We start from the raw sequence: 16887 nt of genomic DNA on the forward strand, positions 1-16887 counted from the left end.
GCATTAAAACCTAATTGGGAATTTCCATAGTTCATATGCCATTTTCCCTGCCCGGTTGCTGAGTGAGTAAGTGAGTAAGTGAGTGGTACGTGTGATGTACGAGTATGTACGAGTATCTGCGGGTAGGTACACATATGCAGCTGTCCATGTTTCTAGTTCTGTTTCTGGTGCTCGTTTTAGAGTCCTTTCGATGTGTCTCTGTGGCATGTTCTACATATTTTGGCTTTGCAAAATGTCACACGCAGGCAACGATGCTCGCTGCTGATGCTGATGCTGATGCTGCCACTGCAGCCGCTGCTAAAGTGGATTTTGCGCTTGGCTATGATAAATTGAGGGTTTTCAGCTGGACAACGAGAGTGGCAGGAGTCTGAACTGGACTAGCGGCCAGGGAACAGGGACCTGAGAGCCGGGATCCTGGACCCGTGTATCGTTACCTAAACTCCTATGCTTCAACCCTTAGCCACCCCGTACGGCTACGGCGGATGCAGCTTCAACTGAAGGATGCGAGGAGATGAGAAGTGGCCAAATGTCATTTGCAGTTTGACAAGCCCAGCCAACCATGTCTCTATGTTTGTGGCCCTGTCTGTACCGTGGGAACCATCATCATAAATTTCAAATGCTCAGAATTAGGATGCTCATAAAAAATGAAATATTTTGGATGCAAAGCAGGAAACTTTAAGTTGCATTTTTCATCATTTTCCCCAAAAGGGACATGTCTTTTCCCTTTTGTGTGGTTGGCATTTGAAAACTTCCCAGTTTCCTCTCTTTAATGTCCTCTTTTCCGAATTTGTTTTAGATTTTTAAGTTCTTAAGCCACTGTTCAGAGTCCCCTCACAGTCGCACTAATTTTATCAATTTTCGAAAAACTACAAAATGGGGGAAAACGTCGATGAAACCCAAGGACTAATCGACTTAATCGGACTGCGCCAGTCTCTGGAAAACTCTGTGCCAGCAACTGCAATGTCCTTGACATGAACGGTAGGGCTTGAATCCGGGTAGGGCTGGCAGGACAGCTGTATCAGCCAGCGATGATGACTTTGCCGCATCGTCTACGCCTCAGATAAGAAAGTGACAAGTCCTGCCACCGGCCCGCAGCTGCTTTGATTTATTGTTCGAGGCTTAAAGTTGTGAAAAGGCTGCCTTATCACCAGGCTCCTTTGGCTTTTATTTTGTTGTTTTTCCCTTCGCATCATGGCAGTGTGGGTGTGGCTGGGATGGGTCGGGGGGATGGTGGTGCTCGAGAAATTTATTTATATGCAGTGACTTTGAAAAGAAAGTTCGACCGTTGCCGGGCGAGGCAAACTTTCGACCTGGGAGCGCATCGATTATAAAACTTTTTGTCCCATCTCGTCTGGGGGCTCCTCTTGGCCGGAATTGGCAAAGTTGTTAAATAATTGCGCCGGGCATTTACTGGCCCGTATGCGTCTCGTCATATGCTCCACGACTCCAATGCCAGTCGAATGCATGAGGACCCGGAATCAGCGCGGGATTAGCCCCAAACTTTGTCCGGCAGCTTAGCCGGACAAAGGGTGAGTTAATTGTGCGAATGTCAAGACAAATTGCGTTAATACGACCAGACTGGCAAATGGCAGAAGCTATATTATATTGCCAGCTCCCTTGCCAGATCTCCAAGCTTTCAGTTCCCAGATATCCCAACTCCCAGCTCCCAGTTCCCAATTCGGCGAAAGGTCAGGGGCGCAGAGATGCGCAGCATGAGTGTCGCAAAAGTTTTCAAAAAGTATTTTAAGCGAAATTTATGCAAACCACAAGGCAAACTGGCAGCAAGGATCCCCCACTGGGTGTGCGTGTGTGAGTGTCCTTATTTATGCAAGTGTATGTGTGTGTGAGTGCCGGGAAATGCTCTGCTAATCCCCGAGTAATCAAAGTTTCGGTAATGTCACCAGAGACAAGCAGCCAAGGAGGGCTGGCAGGAAAAAAGCTGCCAGAAAAATTGGGAAAATTGAAGCAACATACTCGGGACTCACAAAGGAGGGCGAGTCCGCCACCTTCCAAGTCCTCCCATTTCGCTTGTCCCCCCAGCGAATGTTTTTCCGAGGCGACTGGGAAAACACTTTTCCAATTAATGAAATCTCTAAACTGCCATAAATTTCGGCCCGGACGCAAATAATTAAATTTCGTGGCCCTCACGCAACACCACACCGACACAATAAGCTCACACAGACAGCCCGACAATGACTTGTTGACTTTCGGTTGTATGGGTGTAGCGGCGGAGTGTGTGTGTGTGTGTTAGTGTGTTTATGCGGCTGGGCCTGACATTTCTGACCAATTTCGAATTGACCGCAATACAGGCGGTTGTTCAGGGCCAACAAAGAGGGCTCCAATTGACAAGATTCGCCAATAAGCTGGCAGGGAAAGGGAAAGGTGTGCCTGTCAGGATAATAGTGGTAATAAAAAGGGATACCATGAACAGGAATCAGGTCCTCTGGTTGAAAAACTGCTGAACTACCTTAGTTGATATAAAATTAATCGATAAAATGATGATCTAACACTCACCTGCTTGACACTGACAACTTCCGGTACCACCTTCGCCGCTTGCCGCCGCCGCTGCTGCCGCCTCGGCCGCCTGGCGACGCTGCTGGCGACGCGTGAGCTGCAAGTGCGACACATCCCGGCGGAGTCGGTGCAGTTCACGCCGCACATGCAACGCCAGGTGGCTGCCATTGGCATTGGCGGTGTCACTGGTCGCACTACCGCTGGTCAGAATCTGCGCCTGCTCCGCGGGCCAGTGTAGGAGCTGCTGCTGCTCTAGCCGGAGCTCCAGTTCCACAATCCTTGCGTCCAGTTGCTGGAGGCGCTGCATCCGCTGCTCCAGCCGCGTTTGCCGCACGTTGCCGTAGAGCGCGAAGCTGAAGGCGCACAGGCACAGCACGTAGCTGGCGACGTGCAACAAGGACACGAACCGGACTGTGGGGCGAGGTCGCTCCTTGCTGCTGCTGTTTATGGGGGGCTGACAAGTGGGCGGGGCCAGGCGACTAGCTGCTGCTGCTGCTGATGCTGTTGCGGGTGCACCCGCTGCACTGTGACCCAGCAGCAGGCACTGATGCTGCTGCTGATGCTGCTCTTGGCTTTCCGTTGTGGGAGATTCTCCGGCTAGTGCTCCTGCTCCTGCTCCTGCTCCTGCCCCTACCGCTGCTCCTGAATCATCTCGCGCTCCTGCTGTTGAACTGTCCTGGGGCATTGTCCTTGGACTGCCGCTGGGCGGCGCTTTGTGCTTGCGCATCCTGCTGCTGCGTCTTAGATGGAAATGGAAGGCTGTCCCCGAACAAACGAACGAAACTCGCGTATGTTGCTGTCACTTGAAGTGTCCTTGTGTCCTTGTGGCATCACAGAAAAGAGCACAAAAAATAAAGACACATATGCTGCTGCTGTTGATGCTGCTCCTGCTGCTGTAACTGCTCTCTCGTTTTTTATGTTTTTCAGATTTTCGAGTGATTTTCTATTCGGTTGCTGTATTTGGCAAGCACATTGCGCCCCTTTGGTGCTGCAATTTTCTGGGGGCCATGGAAGACCCGAATCGATGGGAAAAACAACGTACTAGTTGGGTGCCGCTTGTGCCACTTGAGCAGGAAGTCCTCGTAGCTAGTCCTGGGCTTTTGTTTTTGTCCTGTCAATCGTCGCAGGGACAGCTGCTTGTCGTCGAGTCCTCTGTTCCTTGGTTCGCACTTGTCCTTTCAGGGCTCTTCACATTGCAACTTATTTAGCTTTGCGTTCACTTTTCAACTGCAACGACACAGAAAAAGAAGAAAAGTGAAAAAGGTTGGAAAGAAACTTTTTTTTTTAGGAGGTGCTATATACATATTTTTGCCCCATCCTGCCCCATCCTGGAATTATACTGGACCGTCGGCGGTGTCACCACATTTTCAATAATCAGCCAGGCTCGGCGACGGTGACGAAGGCATCCTCGCTAACTTGCCTGGGAAGTTCAACCAGCCGTGCCCGAGCCGTAGTCAGGACAACGCCACTTGGAGAAATAAAGATTTCTAATTTTAGACTTTCCCAAAGAATTGTGAAATATTTCTCTCAGTGGACGAGGTACTCGTAAGACTCGGGCCAGCCAAACTTTTTCGCACAAAACTTTTTTCTAGCTCAAGTAGCAGTAACAGCCACTGACAAAATACAAAAAAGGAGCAAGGAGGGCCAAAAACAAGGAGCGAATAAAAAACCCCTAAAAAGCAGGGGGAAAACAAGGGGAGTACGAGTACAAGTATTTGACCCATAGACTTGTCGTGTCAAAAACATTTGTTGCCTTCAACTCTGCCCCGAACCCGAAATAAAGGTGGCGGTAGGGGCATGGCAATACAAAAGTCATAAAGTGGAAATTATAGCAGCGGGAAATATAAGCCGAGGGGATGGAAGAACGAAACTGAAATGCCCTTTAGAGGAATGAAATGTGCTTGAGAACTTTTTACAAGTTTACGAGTCCGAACAAAAAACAATACTTAAAAAAGTATCAGAAACTTGACCAATATGGGAGCATGGAAGCGGTAGCTCCGGCTAAAAGTTTCGCACAAAAACAGAAAGTTTAAAACTATTATTGAAGAATAATTAAATGGATTACCTAATGAGTGGTTACCAAATGGCTGTCGTGTAATTTACGAATTCTATAATTTAATAAAGCCAAATATTTCGGGAGGTCAAGTGGAGGGTTTTCTCATTTTGCTGACTCATTATGCGCCCCATAATTGCCGATTTAACTTCCACACACACCCGCACACACAGTACTCATAGTACTTATTTGTATTTCATCCAAATTCTACTTGTTTTCGGTGGGTTGGCGTTGCGCAATCAAGCGCATAACAACCAAAATAACAATAAGCCGGGATCCAATAAAACTCAAAAAACAATCGCACGCCTCACAATTTCAGCACCGCTGAGCCGCAGCAACCGCAAAACGAAAAATGGCGCTCTAACCCGAAAAAAGCATAAAAGTCAAAAGGCCAATATCAAACAGAAGCCCTCCCGACCGACCGATGTCGAGTTTAGAGAGTCAATGGAATGTTTGGAACACCCTAATAAAACTAATTGAAAGTCTTGTGCGCTCCGGAGCCAATAATGGCAAATGAAGAAGACGAAGATTCCGCCGAGGATGTCGATGATGACGGTGGTGGTGATGACGCCGTCGTCCGAGCACACAACAATAACAAGTGCAGGGCATGGAACTGGGGGGCATGCTTTTAATTTAACAAATAAGAGCATGTGTGGAGCTGAGCTGACTTTTGCGCTGACACTGCAATTGGCTGGATACAGTATCTCCGGCGTATCGATTTCGACTTCGAACAGCCAAAGGTTAATGCTTAAAGGGGGGCAGATGGCGAAGAGGACGAAGCTAACTCAATATAAAATAAATTGATTTCAAATTTCAGCAGCTTGGTGCAGCTTTTGTCAATTACATGGGAAGTCCAATGACTCGGGGAGTCGGTCAGGCGACGCTACAAAGTATGCTATGAATTTTTGCCTCAATCACCAGCGAAAATTGAATTAAATCGATCAGGATCAGGATGTGTGTGTGTGTGTGTGAGGGAGTGTGTGTGTGCAGGAGTGGCTTTTTGTGAAGCCACTTAGCAACACTGTGTGTGCGTGCGTCCAGCTGGCAATTGAAAAATTTGATTTGGAATTGAAATGCAAATCAAGCCAGAATTGAATGGCATTAGCCGGACGCTGGGCCCGGGCACGGACCCGGTCCCGAATCCTGGCCAAGAGGCAAAAGCTTTCTAAGCACAATGTAGAGCAAAGTGGCCGGCATACACACGTAGCATGTAAGTCCTCACAGAGAGAGAAAATTCAAGAGGAAATACATTTCTTGCCCTTATTTTGAATCCCTGAGACCGAAAAACTCTTCATTTTTTTCTATGCATATGGCTGGCCCAGTTTATAGCCAATGGCTGTAAAAAGCTCAATTGCAATGCATTCAAAGGGATTATTGTCCTTATTTATTTTGCTAAATTTATTCGTTACGCACAAATGCGCCCCGAACTCGAACCCGAACCGGGGTCGAAACCCAAGCCAAACCCAAACAAGAACGTGGCCGAATAAAAACATGAACATGGAAGGCAACAAACAGCAAATGGCCCAGAGAGCGGGCTCACGAGGGCCAAAATCAAAGCAAATAAACAATAAAAATAATCGTGGCCGTTAGCAACACATGTGCATTTTTCATCATCAACACCACGGCCGTCGCCGCCGCCAACAACATCATCATCATCATCGTCAGAAATGTTTGTAGTAAGTAGTAGCTCCAGTTGTTCGGTTGCTCCTGCCGCTGGCCATATCAAACAACTTTGTTGCTGCCACTACAAAAGTAAACAGTGGCAGCAACAGAAAAAAAACACAGAGAAACAGCAGCAGCAGCAGCAGCAGCCGTGGCAGCTTCGTCTGGGGCTTGGGCGAGGCAATAAATAGTTGTCGTACCATAAGAAAAATGCAAGAAGTGTTTAAGTTTTCCCCTCCACTCCATGGTCGGTCCAAGTATTACTTTTTTTTTTTTGGCAGCCAGGACCCGGAACCCCCAACTTCCAGCTCCCAGCGCCCGGCAACCCCTTTTTCCGAGTGTTAAGCGTCATTTCCTTTCGCTCTCCTTACATTTTTTTTCTCCCTGCTGCTCCATCATTTAAATTGAAAAATATAGAGGAAGCTGAAGTGGAAGTTCCTTGGAAGTTGACTGAAACGGGGTGGGAGCCGGGAGGAAATGGCGCTGCTGGAATGAATTGGGAAACTTTCGATTTTGGGGGACAGCTTCCGAAGAAAGTCTTGAGCCATTTCAATTTTGATTAAGGACTCGCTAGAGTAACCCAGAAAAGGAGTTGCAGTCAAACGGATAAAGGAGCAGTTTCTGCCAGAAGAGTGAAGGAATTGGATTGAAAGGCAAGGATTCATCGGATTTACCCAAGAGATGTAAGGGAAAAAAATCAAAAAAGTTATGTCCAAGTAGAGACACTAAAACATAAACATATCCTTGCTAATTTCCACTTTCATGTCCATCCTGTTTAGGATTAAGTGATGCGAGTCCTGGCTACTAGCATTCCTGGCGTTGGCTTTAATGTCCGTAACATAACACTTGTGTGCATGTCGTTTGTTATTTCCCTATAATTTTTACAGCTTGTTCTCATGTAGATGCGGTTCGTAGCTCTCCCAAAAGTTTAGGACTTTCTTTTTATGTTTCTCCTTCAGGAGACCCACACCCACCCATACACCCTCACATACAAACTATTAGTGCAACTCATTGGCATGCCGGGTTTTTGTCTTCCTTGCTACTGTTGTTGTTGTTGTGCTTTTATGAGGGTCTTCCTTTACAGCCCGGCCGGCCACGCCCCTTCGACGGGTGGGTGGTGGGTGGAGTGGCTTTAAGCGAGTGTGGGCCAGTATTTCGAAAAGATTTCCAACAGAAGTTGCCCTTGGGAGAAATTACTTAATTTCGGAATTTCAATTTAGCACTTAGACAGGAAACATGGCACTGAGGAGTTGTGGCAGTCAGGAGCAAGGACCTGGGAGTGCTTGTGCGAGTGTGAGTGTCTGGGGCTTGTAAAAATTCAGCTTACACATGCTGTGACTCTTAAAAATTTCCGGAATTTTGGCACGCAATGTTTGCTTTTGTTTACTTAGGAAACCAACTTCCTCTGCTTTTTTTTTTTGCTTCTGCTACAAAAACATTACCATTTTTTTCTAAGGAATCTGGTCTATAGGTATTCTATACCTTTTTCCATGCACCAGATTCCATTTCACTCGATTCCCGTTGGGGCTGGACTGGGGCTGGGGTTCTACAAAGTCAAGAGGAATTGTAATTAACTTTCAGGCCACTCGCTCATTCCGACTTTTATTAGCTCAAGTGCACAGCGAGAAAAAGTGGGTAGTGTTATTCTAAACACTTGATACATAATACGTGATACATGGATATATGTCTAATAATAACATAATTAAGAGCCAACCATCATATCCTTTTAATCTACAGTGCAATTATAACAACCTTCTCTCTGTTTTCATTTGCCACACACGACAAAGTCACACTTACTCTGGGGGACTCTCTAGTCACTCCTGGTGCAACTAGTCCACACCCCCCACGGTTAACCCAATGTGTGCCCCGTTGCAACTGTTTTTTCCTTTGACTCACTGTGCGGCAAGCTAGTGAGTTTGTTAAACAGTGTAAAGTTACACGCAACTAAGCACTTAACTGCACAAAAGCTCAAGCACAGCCAGAGGTGGGCTGGGACAGGGTCCGGCTGTGGCAGAGGCAAGTGGCAAGTGGCACTATGGCAGTGTGGGGCGAAGGAAAAACCACAGACACGGGCCAACCTTGGACTTGCAACGCTTGACTTTGCGTGCATTTTTATGAATGAGTTGCTCTGACCGCCCGGGCCTGGGCCTGGGTCCGAGCCAGCAACAAATGTAAATCCGCGACCCCGTCGAAAGGTCGTCCAGAAGACTGACCAAGCCTGCAGGCGCGTCTTCCGCGCCCCTTCTCCTTTCTGCTGCAGACCAGAAGAACATAAAACGGCGTCCAGACGGGTTGCTAAAGAGCTGTGGCATGTAAACAGACACAGCTGGACATTCAACGTGGGTCTCCGTCTGGCCTCCTCTTCTGCTAAGCCCCCTCTTTTCGATTCTCCGACTCTGCTAGAGTGGGCGACTCTCGTCCTCCGGGTGGCTTTTTCATGTTGCGGCCAAGGCGGGCTAAAGGCTGTGAGCTGTTGGCCATCCATTGTGCTCTGATCTGGCTCGGAAGGCATAGGAAAGCGCTTAACTTCTGCTCTGGTGGCGCACAAGTTGCAAGTTGCGCCGGCACATCGTGGGAAATGAACAGCACACAGGAAAACTGGAGTGATAAGCCAGCAGAGTCGATAAATCGGTTAAGATACGGATGCACTGGCAGAAAATAAGGGATATTTTTCCCAGTTAAGTCTGATAGGGAGGGAATTCTACGAATTCCAGTTTATCTGGAAAACCTTACATCTCTGGGAGCAAATCGTAAAGCCACCTTTCACTCGGAAATGACTGGTAATCCGGGAATTAAATTCGCCACAAAGGGCACAGGATGAGCCAGGCAAAAGGACAAAGGACATGGGACAATTTTAATGGCATATGTGGTGAACCGAACCACCCTGATCTGAATCCATCGAGTCCTTGCAATAATTTCAACCGAGGTCTGTTAAGAAAGTTCTAAGGTTAACTTAACAATTTTATTTAAAAGAGAAAAATTAAGAAGTAAAATTGAATTTTCAGAAAAAACATTTAATGTATCTCGGCAGGTTTTTCTCGTGAACAAAAATCCCTTGAAAAAATTGTCGCTTTTTATGCTGTCAGCCCTCGTGCAGGTCCTTGGTTTGTTGCGGCCAAAAGTGCAACTTAACCGCAGTGAAAATCCCCTCCCAGCTGCCCCACCTGCCTGCCACACACTCGCACCGCCCTCGACCAATTTAAATTTTCACATAAGCTCTTGCCAGACTTTTCGGCTTGGCATTTAAGTAATTTGCTGCCAGCAACCTGTGGGCTTCCACCAGCCAGCCAGCCAGCCATCCAGCCCTAGTGTCCTTGCCTATTTTTCTCCTCCTCCTCCTCCTGCCACGCCCCTCTTCTTGCCACTCCTGCGTACATCTGCTGTCTCTGTCATTGGTTTGGTAATTTTTCACTGGCTGACAAGATGTCGCCGTTGACGGTGTCGCTGCCGTTTTGTTCGCCGGGGTCGTGTGTCTGCCGCCCGGGCGACTGTCTCCTTTGCTGCTGTGCTGCATAATTGCTTTGTGGTTAAAGGATTATTTACTTTTTTGCAGCTACGACCATCCCGGGCTCTGCCAGGGGCTGGGCAGCCGAGACTGCCTGCTGAGTCACTTAAGGCACAGTTTGTCCTCGTCACTAAGCCGACGGCTTGCGCTGATTTGGGCTTAAATGCATTCAGCTCATTTAATTTGCACTGCACCACAAAAAAGCGACTGAGTTGGCTTATTTCAGTACTCTACATAGGGATACTTAGCTATTGAAGGTTACTTGGTAACAATAAACTACTAAGTAGTTTAGTTATCTTGGTATTTAGTTATCTTAAATGGCCTAAATATTATATATGTATATATTTCTCCTGAGAAAAGGGTATCCAATATTTTACTAACCACACTCTAATGTTTTTTCTCATGTCTTAAATATATTTTTTATGTTGGCTGGGCACCCCGTACTCGGAGCTGCTGTCTCACAAATTATATAATTAAGTTAAAGTGAGCGGCGGTGGCTGCGGCAGGCAATTTACGGGCAGCACCAGCTCCAACGGCTCCCATCTGGCAGCTCCAACTGGCAATGGCTATGGCTTGGATTCTGGCTCTGGATGGGATAGAGTACAGGGTACTGGGTACTGGGTACAGAGTGTACGCTAATTTCTTAATTCTCACCTTCCGCTCGCAGGGCGGACGTGGTCCATTCCATTCCCGTGTGAAGGCAGCCCCAAAAATAGCATTTCCGTATTGCCCTGTCTATCATGACTTTTATTACTGAATTCGAGCACCCTCCGCCGCCAGAACCAGTTGTGTGTCCGATTCCCAGTGAGTACGGATCCAGAGCCATGCCCAGAGTCCCTTTTGCGAGTCCCGTCCCCCCCAGTCGGCTGATTGCTGTTCATTCGCGCGTTAAATGTGACTGGTCGAAGGGAAGTGGATGCTGTTGATGTGGATGCTTTTGAAAATGAAACCCCCTTCACCGGGAACACCATCAGCACCACCACCCCTACCTAGCCCAACCCCCCCTTCCCACCCAGACCGACTTCAACTATATTTTCCGGGACTATTCTTCGACTGTATCTCCCTCTCCCTACCACCGTCTCACTGGGCGTTTTGTGTTCAATTTAGCGTCATAATTTCGTTTATTGCACGGCCTGCGACAGCGTTTCGTTTACTTTCGGTCAGCAGACAGGGCAGCCCCCACTCTTCAAACACCTCCCCACCCTTCACCCTTCTGTGACGACCCTGTCAAGTGTTTTGTTGAGTTCATCAAAATTGTCGCTAGCCAACGATGACATCCACTTAACGCAATTTTCAGTGCTCTCGGGGAGAGCATCACTGCCACCGGCAGCTCCACTCGAGTACCATTCATTCATTGAGTCAAGCCGCTGCTAAGCATCCATTCATGCACTCATTCACTCACTCATTCATTCATTCATTCAGTCAGTCAGTCAGTCATTTACCCGCTCATTTCACACCATTTGCAGTTACAATTAATGTTTGTTTGCCAGTCTCCCGCATATTGAAGTCGCGGGAGAAAGAACATCAAAGAGGCCAGGACCAAAATCTAACCAGTATGGTCTTAACTTAAAGCTGCCGCCGAGAGCTTACATATTTAATAATTGCTCAGCTGAAGTTCATAAAGACGAGGGTCGCCCCCAGGGGGATTCCCCGGCAATGAAAAGGGTCGAGGGATAACGGCAAAAAGCGCAGTCCTCCTCATAAATAGAGGCTTCTGCTACAGAATCTACACCTTGACGTGGGAGGGGCAAGAACAAGGCCAGCCTGCGGCATCGCTGGGATGCCTTTGGCTCAGCTGCGGCATGCCCATAAAGTATCTTGAATATTTCAGCAAGGTGTGTTGTGTTGGATGCTTGAGGACCTTTTGCGAGGTGTGGTGGGTTCATTAGATTGTCCAGTGCAACTTCATTTGCAGGGGCATAAAAAGGACTACAAATCTTATAGGCGGTTCCGCTGCCAACTACAGGGTATCAGCCAACTGCTAAGGGTATGCAAAGTAGCTGCAATGACATTTCAAGTATCTAAACTCTCTTGAGAAAAATATTATTTTTATTAAACGCATATGTGACTGGAAACCGGAATGTCATTTCAGCAAAGTAGTGTTTTATATCCAAGTTATGACCATCTTGACCACCAAGTTTAAGGGTTAAGTTAAGGGTATTATTATGACTTTATTAGATATAAGTAGTGTATAGTTTTTATGCAATAATTACAATCAATTAAAAGACAATTAAAACACTTAAGAAGATTGAAATGTTGTTTACAAAACTCCAAGCACTCTTAGGAAAATCAAAGGAAAGCATTCTTTCTTTCTACCTTCTCTGGCATTCAATTTCTATGGCAACTGTTCGCCATCATTTTAATTGAATAACAAAAACCTTTTGTGTTTATGATTTTAGCATATATAGTACTATACAAAGGGAAATGAAACGAAAGTACCCGGTATCGTATAAGCGTAAGACCAGAATATATATGGCCTGGCTGGTGTTGTTTTTTTTTTATGCTGCTGTTATTTTTTGCACCAGAGGCTTAGTCTGAGACGATGCTAGAATTTCAATGTTGTTTTCTGTTTTTTTTTTTTTGTTTTGTCCCAGCCTGTTAATCTATTTTTTTATGCGCTTTGCCAGGCCGGTCGCCTAAAAGCGAGCAGAGGATTTTTTCTACCTTTTCGGTCGGCTTTTGGTGCTGGCTGGCTTGTGCCTTTGATTTGATTTCGTTTTCGTTTCACATTGTGGGTTCTGCTCTGTTTAGTTGGGTTGTTTTTGGGAACAGCCCAAAACCGTATTTTGTTGTTTGCTTTTTGTTTGCTTTTGTCATCTTGTCCAGCCACCCTAATTTTGTATTTGCTGTTGTTGTTGTTTTTTATTCCATTTTTTTTCTCTGTCAACGTTTTGCATACAAAGGACATACACGCACACACACACTCGCAGCAAGGAAGAAGCTTGCATACATGCACCCCGCTTATTATAATCAAACGGTTTGCTTGGCTCACCTCTTACGTACTTTTTATTTATTTTTTTCTAGATTGTTTCTGCCGGCTGGCTGGCACCTCTGCCGTTTCGGCTCTTTCTCCTCCTCGGGATGCTGCAATTGTTGTTGCTGATGGTGCTGGTGCTGGTGCTGTTGCCAGAGGCGCTTTTCCCCGTTTGCTTTTCACTTCACCTTCTTACTGATTTCAGCACTTAACATAATTTAATTTCGACAAAATGCGGCAACTATAAATTTCAACTCCTTGCACTTGCCACACACTGTTGTTGCTGTTGGTCGCCGCCGCTTGCCGCTTCGGCCTTCTTTGCTTCCTGTTGCCTTTAATCTAGGAACAACAACGGTTAGGCGGACAAGTATACGCCCAGAGGACCGGATACCGCCACTCCCGAATAACTGCGAATATATCCGCGGCGCACTCCCGACCACATGCACTCTCGCCTCCTGGCTGAACTGTTTTTGTTTTCTGTTCAAGACGATATATTTTCCCAAAATTCACTTTCCCGATTCCCGCGATATCGACTTTCTTTCTGCTTGCCGGCACCTATTACCGCTTTTTGTTTACCGTTCCTAGTGCATTTTGAGATACGACTCGGCGCGCACTTTCAGATGCATCCGTTGTAAGCGATTGTAACGATGTAACGCGCTGGAGTGCTCAAACATGAATGATGCGATGCTCAAATCCAGTGGATACGACGTCCTCACGGATGCTCAAACTGCCACAATGAACCGAACAGATACGACTGCGAGTCACCGAAGTGCTCAGCCCATTCGACAAGAGAGAGAATCGAACATTGTATGTTTTTATTGTAGGTGTTTTGAACAGACTTTGGGATTTATCAACAAATATTTATTTTTATTTATAATCTTTGATTTCCTGATTTAAATTATTTACAAATGTATTCTTAATGGTTATCTTGAATGTAATTTAAAATAATAAATCATTACTTTAAGTGTATTCAAGCATGTTCGATGTTGCTTTCAAACTCTGTCCAGGGCACAGTGGTGAAAAACTAATGATTTATTTCTGAAAACTAAAAGAGTTTTATTTAAATGATATTTCATATATGGTACTTCATATTTAAAACCAAATCAAATAGAGTTATAAATATATAAATAAATTATTTAATTTCATTAGTTTTTTATGAAAAGTTTCTTTAAAATTCTTAATTTCTCATTCACTTAATCTCTCATTTCTATTTGCACTTAAATTTTCACAGATGAAAAAAAATTCATAAAGTGAATAGTGTGGTTTAGTAATCTTTAAAATATATACATTATTAAATGTGAATTTGTAAAATAAACTTATTAAACAGAAAACAAAACCTCAAACTCGTTTGAGAGAGCCTTTCGCATTCACCTGTGTGTTTGAGTTCGAGTTCGAGCTGGCCGGCATGTTGGGGTTCGATAAGAACACCTCTCAGGTGCGAACTCAGGAACGGATAAAAAGGCAGCAACAAAAACAAGATCAACCGGTGGGAGTTATCAGAATCCAACTTATAAGCTAATAAAAAATAACTTATTTACTAATTACAAACAAAAGGCTAAGAAATAATAAAATATTGCTATTTGAATTGTTAAAAGCATGTTTTTACTTTCTTTCATAAATCATGTTTATCTCAACATACGCCTTTCCATCTTTAATTCTTTTTTCTTTGGGACTTTGGGGCCAATCTTTTAGGTCACGGGAGGGAAACCACCTGACACCTCACCTGAGAAGCTCTTAAGAACTCAAACGGATTGTTCTGAAAAGCCGGCTAAACCACTTACCTTCTCTCTTTTATATTTTTGGGGCTTTTGATTTACAGTCCGTGGCCCTTTGGGAGATTGATGATGCCAATTACAATTACATATCAATTATAATTGGCAGCCAATCAGGGGTCGCGTAGGAGCAACTTTATTAATTAGCCGCAATTGTTTTCATGTTTCTGTTAAAGTTCTGAACCATTCCGACATGACTCTCTTACATGGCTCTCTTAAGGGTACACTGAACGGTGGTACCGTTGTACCCAGAACCATGCAAAAACGGTACTCCTTAGGCTTGGGGTGGCATACTCATTTCCGGTTTCCGTTACTTTGTGTGCGAGGAAAATTTGAATTGCGTGGCAAAGTTTGGCACCCACGACCCCTGGCCTTTTATTTCATTTTTCTCTTATTCTGCGCATCTGAAATTTATTGAAAACACATTAAGTTCCAGCGACGACACTTTCGCCGGATGTTGGCAATTTCCCTGACGAGCAGACGCCCCCATTCTTGTGGGCGTGACCCATCAGGGAAATCAAATTGTCTGGTGCAATGGTAAGGCCAATTTTCATTTTCCACCCGAGCCGGCTAATCATCATTGAGCAAGAGCCCTGGTATTTTTGGGAGAGGAACGTGGGAGAGGGCTTCTCACCTGGCACTGTCTGATAAGACACCTGCATTGATTAGATTAGACGGCGAAAGAGCAGGAGCTTTCGATGGGGGGCGAAATTAGAATTAGTCACCCGGTGGAAGCGATCACAGACAGACGGTCAAAATGGACGACACGGACTTTTCGCTCTTCAGCGACAAGAAGAAGCACAAGAAGGACAAGGCCGACGCCACTCTGATGGCCAAGACGCCCACCTCGGAGCTGGACTTGAAAAGAATCATCATCTCCCGGCCCACTACCGATGACACCTACGAAAACTGCGCCCGAGCGGGCATCGCTCTGATCCTCAACCACCGGGACGTCAAAGGTCAGAAGGCGCGTGTGGGCACTGAGCGGGATCGGGACGACATGAAGGCTACACTCCAGGGTTTCGGCTTCGATGTGAGGTCCTACGACGATCTAACCTTCTCCGACATTAACGACTTGCTGAAAGAGGGTGAGTTTTTGTACAACAGCAGGCAAAATAATAGCTTTCCATTCATAAATCACTAAAGACGTCTTATCTTACGGGCGATAAGTGCTTCTTTGGTTCAAAAACATTCGGAATTTGTTTCATTAAACGATGTTTGGTAATGAAATTCAAATAAACATTAGAACAAATGAATTATCATCCACTAAGTATCTAATCTACAAAGGTTCTGAAATTAAATTTCCCTCAAACCTGAATCAGGTATGCAAGGGAGTAGAACATTTCGAATTTCATTTATCTTATCTTTATCAAAACAAACAAACATACCACGATTATTGCAAAATGATCCGATAGTGAAGGTAATCGATTTCCTATTTCACATTAAAAACAAACTGCTGTACATTTGCGAATAAGCTTTAACCTTTTTCCCCGTTCCAGTGGCTCTCGAGGATCACAGCCAGAACGATTGCTTCGTCCTGGTGGTCATGTCCCACGGCACGGAGGGCAAGGTATACGCCAAGGACATGGCCTACCCCGTTGAGCGGCTGTGGAACCCCTTTCTGGGCGACAAATGCAAGACTCTGAAGAACAAGCCGAAGCTCTTCTTCATCCAGGCATGTCGCGGCGAGAATCTGGAGAAGGCCGTGGAGTTCTCCACTTTCGCGGTGATGACCCGGGAACTGGTGGCTCCAGCGGTGGCCCCTGTTGCCCAGCCCATTACGTACGCCATTCCGAGTACGGCGGACATGCTCGTCTTCTACTCCACCTTCGACAGTGAGTATCCAAAAAATATCAAGTATACGCAAGGTAGACTGTATAAGCCCGAGCCTCAGGTTCGAATTTTCGAGGATTTTCTTGTCAATATTTGAAATCGAGTGATTCACTTTGACATTATTTCCAATGGAAACTTTGATTTATATAATAAAATATATTCTCTTTTTTAGAATTCTTCTCGTTCCGCAACGTGGACGATGGCTCATGGTTCATCCAGAGCCTGTGCCGCGTCCTGGACGTGGCTGCCAGCAACGAGGCGGCCCAGCCGGAGGGGGCAGAGCTGCTGCGACTCCTGACCGCCGTCAACCGGAAGGTGGCCTACGAGTACCAGTCGAATACGAAGAACGAGGCCCTCAACCAGATGAAGGAAATGCCCAACTTCATGTCCACCCTGACCAAGACCTTCCACTTGCGTGTGAAGCCAAAGACCTAATGCATGTGAGTCAGTGAGGGACACCACAATCACGATACAATCACAACTCTTTCCCCTAATCGTAATGATATTTGCTATTTGTTTATAAAATAAAAGTCTACGCCTGTGTGCGTCTATCGACGGCACTTATCTGGAATTG

At 45.8% G+C, this 16887-nt stretch overlaps 2 protein-coding genes across 21 annotated transcripts in view; one reads left to right on the plus strand and one right to left on the minus strand.

The window, feature by feature from the left end:
• Positions 1-13484, minus strand: part of LOC6499845 (collagen alpha chain CG42342) — a 65702-nt gene extending 52218 nt beyond the window's left edge. For 16 of the 20 annotated variants that reach the window (XM_032450483.2, XM_032450494.2, XM_032450477.2 and 13 more), the window contains exons 1-2: positions 12738-13483; positions 2515-3741 (exon numbers count right to left, since the gene is read on the minus strand). In XM_032450483.2, coding sequence (XP_032306374.1) covers positions 2515-3241 — 727 coding nt within the window. In that variant the 5' untranslated portion in view covers positions 3242-3741; positions 12738-13483. Of the gene's footprint in view, positions 1-2514; positions 3742-12726 lie in introns of all 20 variants that reach the window. The other 4 variants (XM_032450542.2, XM_032450540.2, XM_032450538.2 and 1 more) reach the window with 2 other exon arrangements.
• Positions 13485-15183: 1699 nt separating this feature from the next.
• On the plus strand, positions 15184-16873 carry LOC6500718 (caspase-3). The gene is made up of 3 exons (XM_001953751.4): positions 15184-15568; positions 15980-16315; positions 16486-16873. The coding sequence occupies exons 1-3, from the start codon at positions 15238-15240 to the stop codon at positions 16746-16748; spliced, it is 930 nt and encodes a 309-aa protein (XP_001953787.1). The 5' UTR covers positions 15184-15237; the 3' UTR covers positions 16749-16873.
• Positions 16874-16887: the final 14 nt, after the last annotated feature.

This window comes from Drosophila ananassae, chromosome 2L, assembly GCF_017639315.1.
Source record: "Drosophila ananassae strain 14024-0371.13 chromosome 2L, ASM1763931v2, whole genome shotgun sequence".
Taxonomy (NCBI): Eukaryota; Metazoa; Arthropoda; class Insecta; order Diptera; family Drosophilidae; genus Drosophila; species Drosophila ananassae.

Excerpts from the sequence above, each read along its gene's own strand:
- LOC6500718 (XM_001953751.4), top strand. The coding sequence starts at position 15,238 with ATGGACGACACGGACTTTTCGCTCTTCAGCGACAAGAAGAAGCACAAG. Across the intron at positions 15,569-15,979 it reads TAACGACTTGCTGAAAGAGG|TGGCTCTCGAGGATCACAGC; the intron begins GTGAGTTTTTGT and ends TCCCCGTTCCAG. Across the intron at positions 16,316-16,485 it reads CTTCTACTCCACCTTCGACA|AATTCTTCTCGTTCCGCAAC; the intron begins GTGAGTATCCAA and ends TCTCTTTTTTAG.